We start from the raw sequence: 15,199 nt of genomic DNA on the forward strand, positions 1-15,199 counted from the left end.
ACTTCATTTTTGTGAAGTTGGATGATTCAAACTACCTTGTTTGGAAAGATCATTTTGAATCCATCCACATCTTCACAGACCTCTTCTGCTATGTTGATGGAACCAAATCTGCACCACCTACAACCATCACCACAACTGACAACACCCAAGTAACAAACCCAGATTACATAACTTGGCGTAAAACTGACCAATATGTGAAAAGTTGCATCAATGCAACACTCACAAATGGGATTTATGCCCAAATTCTTGGATTCAAAACTTCCTATGAAGTATGGGAAAGCCTTAAAAATAGTTTCACTCAACAATCCTTGGCTAGGAAGTCTTTTCTCCGCAATCAGCTACACCACATACAAAAAGGATCCTCTGTAGTTCATGAGTACCTCCAAAAATTAAAATCTATTGCCAACTCTCTCGCAGTAATAAACGAACCAGTTTCCAATTCAGATTTAGTAACCTATACGTTGAATGGCCTAGGTTCAGAATACAGTTCTTTCATAACCACCATGGAAAATAGGGTAGAACCACCCTCCTTTAATGAGCTTCATGCTCGAGCTCTTAGCCATGAACAATGGCTCTTACAAGAAGCCACATGGCTTTCTCAATCTACTCCCAATGATGGGAATGCCAGCACCTTTTACACAAATCAAAATCAGCCCCGTAATCAAAAATTTCATAACCGACAACAGAACAACAACAATTCCATCAAATCCTTCAATCTGAATGGCAACCAAACTCGCCACCAAGGTACCAATCGTTCTTCTAATGGGAGAAAATAGAACCACGGCTAAAATGACTACCAATCAAGGGACTCCTCTTTTTCTCGTTGTCAGATTTACAATCGGGCAAGTCACACTGCTGCCAAAGGCTACTTTCAGTATAATCATTCTCGTAATAGCAACTTCCCTCAAGCATTTGCAAGACTACATCTTTCTCCACATCAGAATCATGTACCTTCTCATGATCGGTACCATGCTCCCTGGATTCTTGATCAAGAGCTACTAGTCACATGACCTTTGACCCATCCTTTATTCAACAATCCCAAGAATTGGTATTGAACAGGTAACAATCAGTGATGGTAAAGGTCTCTCGATCTCTAAATCTTGTAACTTTTTGCTCTATACTTCAAAGAGTACATTTTTATTGGATGATATTCTTTTAGTACCCAAAATTACTCAAAATCTTCTTTCAATTGGACGATTTACAAAAGATAATAATTCTTCTTTTCAATTCTTTCCTTGGGGTTATGTTATCAAAGATCTACAAACGGGGACCAAGCTCCTTGAAGGACCAATTGAAAGGAGTCTCTATCCTATTCAAATAACTACTTTGCAACCTTCAAATCAAAAATAGAACATGACTTTCTTTAGTCGAAGAGCACCACCTGACACTTGGCATCGTCGTCTTGGACATTCAGCACCTTGATTGTTATCTACTTTGTGGTCGAATAAGCTTTTAGATATTTCTGATTTCTTGGATATCAATAAAGTTTGTGAATCTTGTCAAATGGGAAAGAGTAGGAAACTACCATTTCGTTCTTCTGACAGACAATCTTTAACACCTTTGCATTTAATCCATTATGATATTTGGGGTCTTTCACCAGTACTTTCTAATTTAGGCTTTCGATATTACATTTTGTTTGTTGATGATTTCAGTTGATATAGTTGGATCTACCCTTTGGTAAATAAATCTGATAGTTGAAATGTTTTCATAACTTCAAAACAATGTCAAAAAACCTTTTTTCAACAACTATAAAAATCTTTCAAAGTAATGGAGATCCTGAGTTGACATTGGGATCATTTAAGAATTTTCATTATATCTCAAACATCATGCCCCCATATGCAAGAACAGAATGGTCTTGCTGAAAGGAAGCACCGGCATATCACAGAAATGGGATGCACTTTAATGTTCCAAAGCGAAATGCCTAAAAAGTATTGGCTTGAGGCATTCACCACGACTGTACAACTCGCCAATAGACTACCTTCAACTATTCTTCATGTTATGTCACCACATGAGAAGCTATTTAAATGGAAACCCGACTACTCACTACTTCGCATATTTGGATGTCGTTGTTTCCCATATCTCCGACCATATCGATCAGACAAATTAAGCCCAAAATCTATATCTTGCATTTTTCTAGGCTATAGTACAAATCACAAAGGTTACAAATGTTTAGATCCTCGTTCTGGAAAGATTTATGTGTCTCATCATGTCATATTCGAAGAAAATTCTTTTCCTTTTATAGAACAGATATCTAAAGATACCTCCACCAACAAGTCTACCATTGTTATACTACCCATTGCTTCTAGCCCAATACCGTCACCAGCTCCACCCACAATCATTCACAATGATCATCCAACTTCTAGTACTCCTGTGGATACTTCCATAGCTATGCAATCAGAATATGTACAAACATCTCCTTTGGAAGCTGTACAACCTGTATCACGTGTTCGCAAGCCTCCTCTTGCACCTCATCACCACATGGTTACACGAAATAAAGATGGCACTTGCATACCAAATACTTATCTTGCTACTAAAACATCTAATTCCGATTGCTTTACTCTCCAGTTGTCAACTACCTACTGAACCAACTTCCTTTACACAGGCTTCAAAAGACAAAAAGTGGGTAGCTGCTATGATTGATGAATGAGATGCTCTACTCGCGAACAACACGTGGTCACTTGTTCCTTGACAGCCAAATATGAATATCGTCGGATGTCGTTGGGTGTACCGAATAAAACAACATAAAAATGAATCACTTGAAATATACAAAGCAAGACTCGTTGTAGAAGGCTTTCATCAAAAAGCTAGAATTGACTTCTCCAAGACCTTCAGCCTTGTTGTTAAGCCTACAACAATACATACAGTAATTTCGGTTGCATTTTCTCGTGGTTGGCCTATTCGACAACTAGACGTTAAAAATGCCTTCTTACATGGATTTTTAACTAAAGAAGTCTACATGCAGTAGCCCCCTAGATTTATAAACAAAAATAAATCCAATCATGTTTGTCGCCTACATAAGGCCATTTATGGCCTTCATCAAGTACCATGGGCTTGGTTTGATCAGTTTAGTGGTTTTCTATTGCAATTTGGATTTCATCGAAGTACCTTGAACTCCTCCATGTTTGTTTTCTCCTCTCCAAAGGGCACAATGATTCTCCTATTGTACGTTGATGACATCATACTCACAGGTGATTTCGCAAATATGTTGTCTCAATTGAATCACTCAACTAAACGGCAGTTTTGCAATGAAAGACCTCAGCGAGATTCATTTCTTCCTTGGTATTGAAGCCCAACGTTCATCTTCTCATATAATCCTCAATCAAACGAAGTATACCATTGATCTCTTAAGTCAAACGTAGATGCTCAACTCTTAGCCCTGTTCAACACCCATATTTTCTGGATCTAAAATGTCTACTTTGGCTGGTACTCCAATTAGTGATGCAACAGAATACCACAATATTGTTGGAGCTTTACAATACCTAACCATGACACAGCCAAACATCAGCTTTGTTGTCAATCATGTGTGTCAATTCATACATTCCCCTACCACCATCCATTTTCAAGCTGTGAAACGTCATCTCCGTTATCTCAAAGGAACATTAGGGACTAGACTCACAATTTCACGAGGCTATTTTCTACCCTTACTGCTTATTCTAATGCTAATTGGGCTGGATCTTCTGGTAGTCGCCGCTCTACCACAGGTTATTGTGTCTTCTTAGGACCTAATCTCATCTCATGGGTTTCTAAGAAACAACCTACTGTCTCTCAATCCAGAACAGAAACTAAATACAAAGCCATAGCTATGACTAGAAGTGAGCTCATCTAGTTGTCTAACCTTCTACATGATTTAGGCATCAAACTTCATCTACCTCTTACCCTTTTTTGTGATAATATGAGTACTATCCACTTAGCAACTAATCCAGTCTTTCATGCCCGAACCAAATACATTGAAGTAGACTACCACTTTATATGTAAACTGGTCACAAAAGGCTTCATTCAGATTCAATTCGTCAACACTAATAGTCAAATAGCTAACATATTCACCAAAGGTCTCCTAAGCCCTGCCTTCGATTTGTTTCATTCCAAACTGTTGCCGCTTCATCCCTGCCATCAATTTGAGGGGAAGTAACAGCACATACAGATGCATATTATCATAGTCTATACTCTCTTCCTGAATCACCTCTCTTACTATTTCTATTTTTGTAATGATTTCTTTTATTTTTCTTTCTATAATTGTAAAGATTGCCCATGATTCCCTCTTGTAAGAATTCTATATATACGAGACAATATAGCCAACATTGGCATAGGATTCAAATCCAAAACTTCAATTTGTGACATTTTAAGACTATCAATGTCGGGCCAGGCCAGGCTGAGTAGAGTTCAAACTGAAATGTTGGGGAGGGGAATTTTGAGAAAAGTAGACAAACAAAAGTTGTGTTTCATCCAGAAAGTTAGTTCATACAAGTGAAAATTATGTTTCACCCCAAAAGTTGATTTCGTACCAAGCGAAAGTTCGCCTAGCCCCAAAAATAAGTTCACACAAACGAGAGTTGTATTTCACCTGAAAGTTAATTTTTACAGAAGAAAGTTGCATTTCACTTTGAAATTCAATTGGTACAAGTAAAAGTTGTGTTTCACCCTGAATGTCAGTTCATCTAACCTTGAAAATAAGTTTGTACTAACAAATGAAGCATTCGTCCGAATAGCCAATTCATACAAATGAAATTTCATTTATAGCATTTTGTTCGAAAGGAAGTTCGTAGAAACGAAAGTTGTATTTTGTCCCGAAAGTCACAAGCGAAATTTGACATGTTTATTCATCACAAAAGTGTCAGGATTCATGGACTCAAGAAAAATGACTCATAACAAGCACTTAATCAAGCCAGGATCAGTTTGGGCCAGGCCAAATTGGTCCCGAATAATATTGATTAAGGAAATGGGCTAGGCCAATTTAAAATCCTGAAGCACAAGCCCAGCCTACAACCTAACGGATTGCGGGAAAGGGAAGTGGGAAAGTCGAGTTCAAAAATATCTTAGGATGTGGAGCATTCAACGTTTTATATATATATATATATATATATAGCCAAAATCTTTGACAAAGTTGTCTTATATTGGCTAAAAGTTTCGGGATAGGCTGATTTTTTGTGAGGGTGATCTATATGATGAGGAGATTATCCTCATAAAAAATCAGTCTATTCTGAAACTTCTAAACCCATAAAAAATGGTCACAAAATAATAATTAAAATTGACAATACACGATTCTTCAATTTATAAACTAGGGTTAGAAATTTCATAATGGGTGATTTTTTGTGAGGGTGGTCTCCTCACCAGAAATCATCCTCACAAAAAACCAGACCATTCTGAAAATATTAGCCCATGTAAGACCAAACACTTTGTGAATTTGGCAAATGAACACTACCCACATATTTTCAAAATTATGGCTCATCAATCTAACAACCAATTGATTTGATGCATCATTGGACAATCACCACAGTCCGATCAACAGACCATTATCATAAATCAGTATTTATATACAATTTTTTGAGTTTTTAGTGATGGATTTTGTGGTTTTATCTCACACATAATCCTCTCTGTCAGCAAATCTAGTGGACCCATAACCCAAAGGTCGTAGGATCAAAACTTGGCTCCCACTTCACCCTTTCATTTCCCTTTTGTATTTCTAGAATTATATTAGTGTTCTACATGTTTATAATCAAGCTTTTAGTCCCACATTGGTTTAAATATTTAAGATGATCATAGTTCTTATACCTTAGAAATGACGGTAATGGGCATGAATTTACTTGAACAGGATCAGTTCTATAGACTCGTACCTCTGTATCTTTGAGTTCTAAGAAGATAGAAACCTAAGTCGTCTGGTGGATGAATTATATGTCTGTGGTTTACTGTTGATGATGATCCGTTGATTCCAGGTCATGGGACCATCTCTATAGAAGATCGTTCTCATTTCTCAGCTTGATGGAAATTTTGAGATATGGGTCTAAGGTCTTTGTTTGTAAGCTTTTTTGTTTGAGATTGGATTTTATCATTCTTTGAAATGGAGCTTTTGCTTGATTTTTTTTTTCTCTCGACAAGTTTCCTGTTCTTCTTTTCGTTTTTTTAAATATTTGGGTTTTCTATTTTTTTTTTTTTTCAAAGACATGGGTTTGGCTGTTCATTGTGTTTGATGGAAAATTTGAGATGAGTAGTAGTTGGTACTTATGGTTAAGTTTTTTTATTTTTTTATTTTTTTTTTTTTATAAAGGTTTTTGAGATATGGGTTTTTTTTATTATTATTAAATGTTTGAATGTATGTTGATCTGATGAGTTTTTTGGTTATCAGTGTTTAATGGAGGATTTGAAATGGGTTTGGGTGAGCTCTGGATTGATGGGTTCTGTGAGTTTTTTTCTTTTCCATTCGTTAATATTTGGTCATAGTGATTAAAGGAAAATTTGAGATGGGATTATAGGTGAAATAGATCTCTGTAATTAACTAATGATGTCTACAGTCTATAGAAATAGTATAAAATCATATGCAGATGGATTTAACAACAGCCGCTTATGCACTAAACAAATAGTGTTCATTCTCTTAGAGTGGTACATCAGCAGCTACTGTTACAATCAGTGCTAAGTTTATATCGCACACTATAATGAATGAGACTATATTTATTTTGAACTGAACTTATGAATCTAATTCTATCAAATTATACACAATGTGTTCTCATCAAAGGATCAAACGTGCAAAAAACGATGTCTAAAGTTCATAGAAAAATTGGTATTTTATATTAATCACGAAGATATGAAAACAGTGGGATTCATCATGCTCTTCCATGGAACAGTGGACCTTGTTTGGTTGTGGTCAACATGCTTTTCAAAATGGACGGTTCGATCAATTTGACCAACCTCTTGATTCGATGCATCATTGATCGATAACCAAGAGACCATTTTCATAAATCAGTAACTATATACAATTTTTTGACTATTTAAAGTGGAAGATTTTGTGGTTCTATCTCACAGATAATCCTCTATTTCAGCAAATCTGGTGATTGGTGAGCCCTTGAGTTCTAATGAGACAAGGAACCTAAAGTCTGGAAGATGAATTATGACCGTTCAATCAGAGTGTTATTAACGATCGAGGGCCATCTCTGTTGCAGACTTTTGATTGGTTAGATAAGCATTATTTTTCAGATATGGGTTTTATTATTCTTAGAAAAGCTATTGCTTGATCAGTTTTTCTAGAATGTTTTTGGGCATCGGGTTTGAGTTTAAACATAATGTATTATTTTAAATATACATTTGTCAAATTTTATTCAAAAACCTCGTATGAGAATTTTCTCTGAGAAAGATTTCCCATGGCGTAACCCCCATTCTTCCATACCAACTTGGCTTACCTATTGATATAACAACTTGTACAATCCAAAATAAATAATATATTTGGATGAAACTTAAAATGATAGATCTAATCAGTTCCATATTTAATAAATTTTTCATCAGATTAGAGTATCTATTTAGTACCAATTCCATCCGAACCAATACATTGACAGCCTTTTGCTACAGACTCATACAATCAAATATAGGATCTAGTGTCTCACATATCTGCAAACCCTAGACAATCTGGTTGAAATTGAGAGTATCTTGGGGGAAGGGGAAAGACCTATTCTTGCTAGTTCAAACGCCCAAATTGATACGAGGGGTCGAACCCAGGCAATCTAATGCACTTCCCTCCTACACCCATCTTGATGGGCTGGTTAAACTGAACGTTTCGGCCTCTATTTCTCAGGGTGTCATTTGCTTCGTATCACACTATTAAGCACTAGTATTTTTTTTTTTTCACTTCCTTAACTAAACTCTAAGCCAACAATGCAAAATCGCATTTGAAATCAGACATTGGCCCGGTAAAGAGTACAGCAATTTGGTGAGATATAGACTATTGAAATACTCTCCATCAAACTAGCAATTGAGTTCATCTCCCAAATCATATAAATCCTTTCTAAAGCCCAAGTTTCAAGAGCTACAACTCCCTTACTCTCCCATCATATTTGGCACGGAATTATTTTTCTTGGCAGATAGGAGAATAACAGAGAAAATTGAAACCAAATGACATAAGAAGAGGGCCTAGAAAGATTTTTGGCCAACAAAGGAGTCCATTCAAGGCCCTCCAAGTCCAAGAGACAACGCTCATCAAACAACCTTCCAGAGAAGGTTTTCAGAATGATATGTAGGTCATGAAGGGAAGTAGTAAAATAGATCAGTAGGCAGTCTTTTGAAATCACTGGGGCCCTCTTAAAAGATATCTAGCAGGTGCCAGCTAGCTTAGTTGGTAAAGTCTTTGGGTGATGATACCAGAGGCCTGAGTTCTAATCCCGCCAGCACCGAGTTATTGAACTCATTAAAAACAGGTTTACCAATCAAAAAACAAAAAACAAAAAAAACCAACTGACCAATTGACTGAAAATATATATACATATATATTGACTGTAACAATCTTACAAGTTAATAATTATTTCCATAGAACTAACTCTTTAGTTTCTAATGACTTTTTACTTCTTCTTTTTATTGCAAAGTAGCTTTCATGGGTTAATGAGACCCAAAATGTAGATGAGAAAAGCCCCTAATGCATATAATCCATCTACAGCTTGTAGATACTCACTACTGATTTCTAATCTGAAAGCATAATTCATAAGCAAATCACATCAATTTTACTGCCTTGGCATTTGTCATTGTGCAACTGAGTGCAGATATGTGAAACCCTCCATTAGCAACCGGAAAGCAGAGATGGAAATCAAAGAGGAATGAAGAGCATAGATTTTTGATGACATCTTCTCCAACCTAGAAATTGCAAGCATAAAGGTTAAAAATCTACTAAGCCCATATACACAATAAATGACTTGGAGAAAGTGGAACCAAAGCAATCAAATAGATTATTTGACGATGATGATGATGATGATGATGGCATTGTATTGCTCACCAGTCCAACCCAGTCTTCACAATAACAATAAAGAACCTCCACATTCTGGTCATTTTCACACTCAAGGTGTCACTTTCAGAATCTATATCTGCCTCTAAAACTCCTTCTCACCCTGAACTATGAAATCCCCAAACTGACTTGAAACCAATCAAACACAATCAATGCCACCACATATATTATCTTCAGAAAGATTTCTATTTAAGAACACAGATATAATAGAAAGAGAAAAGGACAATGAACCCCCTACTACAACTTACTAACCCAAACCCATTTAAAAAGATCTTCAAAAGAGACCCTCCTTAAACTCGATAAAAAGAAAATGAAACCCACAACAATGATTAGAACCTCCTTAAGCAAACACTCCTTCCCTTCGAACAATCTGTTTTTTTTTTTTTTTTTTTTAATAATAAATAATCTGGGTGTTTCTTTCTTCTAGATCCCTCCAACAAAAAGCCAAAAAAAAAAAAGGAAAATAGACCACAAAAGGCTTTGATTTTCCAACATTGACAAATAGAGAACATGGTGTTAGGTAAACACCATTCTTATTTTGCTAGGCATGCAAGATTAGTGGTCAGAAATTAGTAGGTGAAGCTAGGTTTTGAACCCAGGTCGTGGCATCGATACTCAATAGGCTTTAAGCAACTTACAAGACAGCACGAGACATGCAAAAGGGATGAGAAGTGAACTCTGATTTCTCTAGTTAAACTACAATGAATGAATTCGATTTGCACAAAGCACAAAAATTTATCTAGATGATACTATTAGCTATGATATGAACAATGGCTAGAATTTTATCCAAAAGTGCTGACCAGATGAAAAAAGATTGCTTAGAAGGAACTCTTGGACACCGCACAGAAGATGCTGGAAAAGATTAGGATGAAACTGGTATAAGAGATTCATTCATAGAACTGGACAAAGAAGTTTTCATCCAGATTTGCCATCCACACCCTGTGATCCTCCTCTCAAGGGAACATGGGAACGAAGGGATTCATAGGACTTGACAACAAATTAGTGCTTATGTTTATATACATAATGTTATATGATACTGAGTGTGCACTATGGTCCTGAATATTCACCCAATCCTGCTTAGAGTATCTAAGACACACATACTATCGTCTTCTAACAATCATGCAACTACCCAAGCATTTACCTATCAGAATCCCTTGTGGGCCTACCTAGCCTATGTTAAACAGATACTTCAAAATTGGTGATGCATCCATGTGAGATACTTCAGTTGTAAAGTACATGTGTTGTATATATGCCATATCGGGTAGTACCCTTTTGTTTATGGGAGTGACAAAGTATACAACCCATGTATCAATTCCATGACTGGTCAAAAAGACCATCTGCAAATATTTAACATGCCAAATCCAAAAATCCATAGTACCAACACAAGGCAACCAGGTACTTCAATTTCACCCCATCATACAGAATAGACTTCCAATGGACATGTTGTAAGCATGAAACCCGTGTCAGATATGACTAAAACCTTTATACTAAAAACATTTTATATATATAGTTAAAATTGGAAACAACAAAATCATGATTTTGTTTTTATAGATAAGACTGTTTTTAATAAATTCAGTAACTCAGTGCTAGCAGGATTTGAACCCAGGTCTTTGGTATCATCTCCCAAAGACTTTACAAACCAAGCTAGCTAGCACCTGTAAAAATCATGACATCATAAAAATACACAACACAATGAGGCCAAATAACTACTGTCCTTCATAGTGTGTTAGATATGACCTATTACCAATATATTTGGCTGGACAAGCTTACCTGTGTGGGACAGGCATCTATAATTGATAAAGTCCAACACTTGACACATTCACATGCTCAGGTAAATCATTTGGCTAATAACAACCATAATCTACTTGGCATCACATGACAATAGTTCAGCAAATGAAACCTATTTCTCCATTCAATTTTAACTAGATCTATATATTCTTTCAAGGCATGTGACTTCAACTATTGTCTTATTTGCTGCCCCTACCATAATTTTGGCCTTCCTCTTGCTTCTTCAACTTGCACCAAAGCACTCTTCACTGAAGTTGATCTTGGCCTTCATTGTACATGCGCAACCCATCACAATTGACTTTTCTTCGTTTTATCTCATGATAAAGACATTCCTAGATTCCTGAGAATATACTCATTTTTTTATTTTGCCTCTCCTATTCTTCCTAGTCAGTTATCTCAATATCCTCATCTCTATAACACTCATTACGTTAAATATGTCTTGATGACCCAATATTCAGATGCATGAACCACAGTTGATCCTGTTATTGCCTTCTAAAATTTCAACTTAATTTGATTAGTATAGGTTAGTCAAGTAATTCTCCAGAAGTAAGCCACCACTTTAAATAGACAACACTAATTTTATAGACACATCTTCACCAATGTCTCTAACTTTACGGATAACTGAACCTAAATATCATAAGTGGGCGCTTTGTGGGTATTATTGTTTCTCATTCTTGACTGGTGTCTCATCCCTATGAGTGTCATTGCAGAAGCAGCACTGCATACTTGTCTTCATCCCACGTTTTAATACTAATGCGAATAAAAAATATGAGAAGTAGAGAAGAAATGAGATTTGTATGTATATATTTTCCATTTTTTTTCCAGTAGGCAAAGCACAAGAAAATTTTATTTTATGTCTATGATAGGAGAAAGCCTAAACACCTGGCTTCTTAGTACCTAAATGACCACTTCCATAGTAGCACCTAACTAGAGCCTATTTTAGATGCTAATGATCCCATCTAAGAGAAGAGATCGACTAGGGAAAAATTTTACTTATATGATTTACTAATGCATATAATGTGGAACGCAACCGATGATGAGAATTACTACAATTTTATTTCACCAATGGCGAAATCTTCCCAGTCGAGGAGAATTGATAGTGACATTAAATCTTGAAGAGTAGATTTTAATTTTTATTTAGATTTCTGTTTTAAGAGTTTAATTTTATCTTTTTAGAACTTATTTTCATGTTTTATGGCCCATGGTCTTAGAATAATATTTAGGGGTTATTTAGTAACTTTACTTTGTCTTTAATTTAAGTTTATTAGGGTTTGAAAATTAGGAGAGAAAGTTATGAAAATTAGGTTTATTTATTTTGTATTTTAATTTGACTAGGATTTTTGATTTATTTTCCTTATTTATAGATTGTATTAGAGTTCATTGACTAAGAATGAATGAAATAAACAAGAAGTTTTTGTTTTCTTTTGAATGTTGGTGCATTCAACATGGTTAATGCCATGAAAATCATTGGGGTAATTCCAAGGTAAATATCATTTTTCTTTTCTTTTCTTTAATCTTCTTCTTGTCATCTATCTATCTTTTATCTCTTTTTTCTTTTTTTTTTGAGAAATCTAAAAAACCATCAAGAACCCAACCCATAAATTTTGTTTTCTTGATCTTGAATTCTTGATTCTTGATTTCTTGAAGTCTTGGATTTTTGAAACCCTATTTTGTTTTACCCTTTAATCTTTCCCCACCTTCTTTAACCCTTACTTCATTAATCTCCTAAATCAAATCTACCCTATACCCAAATACCCTAAATCTCCTATTTTTCCCAAAATCAAACTCCATTTTCTTGTTTCTCCTATTGTCGTCCAAATCCTTAATCCAATCCCCAACAAAATTTCCTTAAATCCCCATTTTGCCTAAATCAAATTTCATTTCCTCATCTCCCCCCATCGTCCTGCATCAGCATAGCTTGGTATGGAACTCTTATCCTTCAAATTAAAATCAGAACCAGTACACAAATAATAACTGCCCAGATATGATACTGCAAAAAGGTCAAGGCAATGTACACAGTAGTGCAAGAGATACGACTGAACTTTTTTGTATAGGAAACTGCCTAGAACTTCTACCAATAATAAGATACAGTGGGAGGGGATTGCCCATCAAATGTTGTGTTTATTGTATTAAAATCCATGTGTCCTGATATTCTATTACCAGACTTATTTTTCTGGTAGGTAAAAATTTTTTATTGAAATTCTATTACCAGACTTGATTACACATCATTTAATATTATCCAATAATCAATCAGACATACACTTCTAGTTTTCTAAGATCACAACCCTTGAACTTCATGCCCATCTAACTTTCAAAAGATTCTAAATTTCGGTAAAAACAGGACTGTGTGCATAAGAACCCAAGACACTTCAGGAAATAGAAGTGTTCTAAGACCATTAATGTCATAATTGAATTTAACATGAAAGATGGAAAATAACATCCATAGTCTACCAATGAGATTATATATTTCCATTCTAGACAGGGATATTAAAAAACAAAGTGGCAAAGCAGATAAGCGATTGGATGGAGATTTAGCCCCCAAAGTTTATCACTCCAAATCTAAAATGGAATTTCAAAATCCAAATTTGCTCATCTTCAGTAAAGTTAGGCTTAACCAGGCATATAAAGATACAAACTTCAACAAGAGAGCCAAAGATCAAATAAGAACTCCCTACAATTCCTCAACATCAATATAAAGGTAACACCTTTATTGGCTCAACATGTGTACTTCTTAAACAGAGCTGCTTTTGTCTTTCGAAAACAAACTACAAAAAACTAAAGAGATTAAGAAATAAAGAGTATGAACTTCAACTCACCACCCTTCATACCTCAAGACAATAAGATTTAATCGGACACATAAAAGGGCAGAGATATCACATTCGCCTGCTTCCCCTATTAAAAAGAGAAACCGACTACTCTTTGAGAAATTAAGAATGGGGCGAGGACGCCATCCTCTTCATCTTCTTCTTCGCAGAGAACCCTTTTGCAAATGCATCAACAATCTGCTGTTGCGACTCCAGAATCATCTCGGTCCGCTTCATCTCCATTTCCATTCTCATCTGTTCCATCTCCCTAGCCATCTCTATCTTCATCTGCTCCATCTTCACAAACCCTTCTCCCAACAACCTAATAGCCGAAACCATCTCCGAAACTGGATCCATCTCTCTTTTACTCCCACTACCTCCATCACCACCACTCCTTCCAAAACCAGACCTCGACCTAGAACTAGAACAACTATTCAAAAATCTAGGGGTTGGGTCATGGTTAGAGCTAAAATTAGGGTTTGGGTTTTCATCAAACCTAGTATAATTCTTCGGTTTCGCAGCAAACCCAGTAACGATCGGCACTGATCGTGGTCCAGCGGGGATTCTAAACCGAAACCCATCTCCCCTTCCTTCAATTCTGCCTCCATTAGCCATCTGACGATGTAGATTTTGATTTTGATTTTGAATATGGGTATTGTTGTCTTCTTCGTCATCTTCATCTTCTTCTTCATCATCATCATCGTCATCTGAATCAACGGTGGAAGATGGACCTTTCTCCATGGCATCCATCTTCTTGAAGAAAACCCAAGCAGAGGAGAAACGATTCGGTGTAGCGAGTGCACGTTGTTTCTCGGTGCGATAACGTTTCCTGAGCTTCTCGATCTTGTGACGACATTGTACGGACGTCTTTGATGGGGTTACGTGACTACATCGACGGCTCACAGAGTCTGCAACTTCTTGCCAGTGAGAAGCCTTGAGATTCCCACGACGCAGAGAGTACCATTTCTCATGGTAAGATTCGATTAGGGCTAGGGTTTCTTCATGGGTCCAACATGGTGGTGGGACCCTTCTAGGATTAGGGTTAGGGTTAGGGTTTGGGCGAGTGGATAGAGAAGGAGAAGGAGAGGGTGAAGAAGAAGGATGGTGAGACATGGATGAGAGTGAAGGATAAGGGATTGTGAAGGGAGGCGTATTTTAGCAGCGAAAGTGGTGGAGGAGGAGTGATGGTGGACATATTGATGAGAGGGAGGTGGTGGTGGGTGAGGGTTTTTGTGTAATTTTGTTTTTCAAGATCTAAGATGCGCCACCGGTTTGGAGGGGTGGATGACGCGAGCAGAGAGGCTATCCTGCGCACCCCAGTCTAAGATGCGCCACCGTCCACCACCACGGTTCGCGCCACTACCACGACACCCCACCTTACCCAGATGTATGTCTCTCTGACTTTTAGTTGAAATGTTTAGTTGATTTTTTCCCCTTTTTTTTGCTTTTTAGTGGATGTATGTAACCACGTGCGTATTTTATCAAAATTAAGGTATAAATTTGAAAATGTCCAATGCAGGTATGTGGGCTTGCACGTGATTGTGGGAGAATGGTAGGCCCATGGGTTTGATTCTGCCAGTGCCCAGTTTAGGTGGATATGGGTTGGAGATGTCTAAGATATTGTTATATGGTT

At 36.6% G+C, this 15,199-nt stretch overlaps 1 protein-coding gene across 1 annotated transcript; it reads right to left on the reverse strand.

Annotated features, from left to right (window-relative positions):
* Positions 1-13,418: 13,418 nt before the first annotated feature.
* On the reverse strand, positions 13,419-14,989 carry LOC147391380 (uncharacterized). The gene has a single exon (XM_086458830.1). The coding sequence runs from the start codon at positions 14,677-14,679 to the stop codon at positions 13,690-13,692; it is 990 nt and encodes a 329-aa protein (XP_086314956.1). The 5' UTR covers positions 14,680-14,989; the 3' UTR covers positions 13,419-13,689.
* Positions 14,990-15,199: the final 210 nt, after the last annotated feature.

The sequence above is a fragment of the Akebia trifoliata genome, chromosome 11 (genome assembly GCF_017979445.1).
Source record: "Akebia trifoliata isolate Shusen 1 chromosome 11, ASM1797944v1, whole genome shotgun sequence".
Taxonomy (NCBI): Eukaryota; Viridiplantae; Streptophyta; class Magnoliopsida; order Ranunculales; family Lardizabalaceae; genus Akebia; species Akebia trifoliata.

What these genes read in the sequence shown, in the direction of transcription:
- LOC147391380 (XM_086458830.1), bottom strand. Translation starts at nt 14,679, where the DNA reads ATGTCTCACCATCCTTCTTCTTCACCCTCTCCTTCTCCTTCTCTATCC.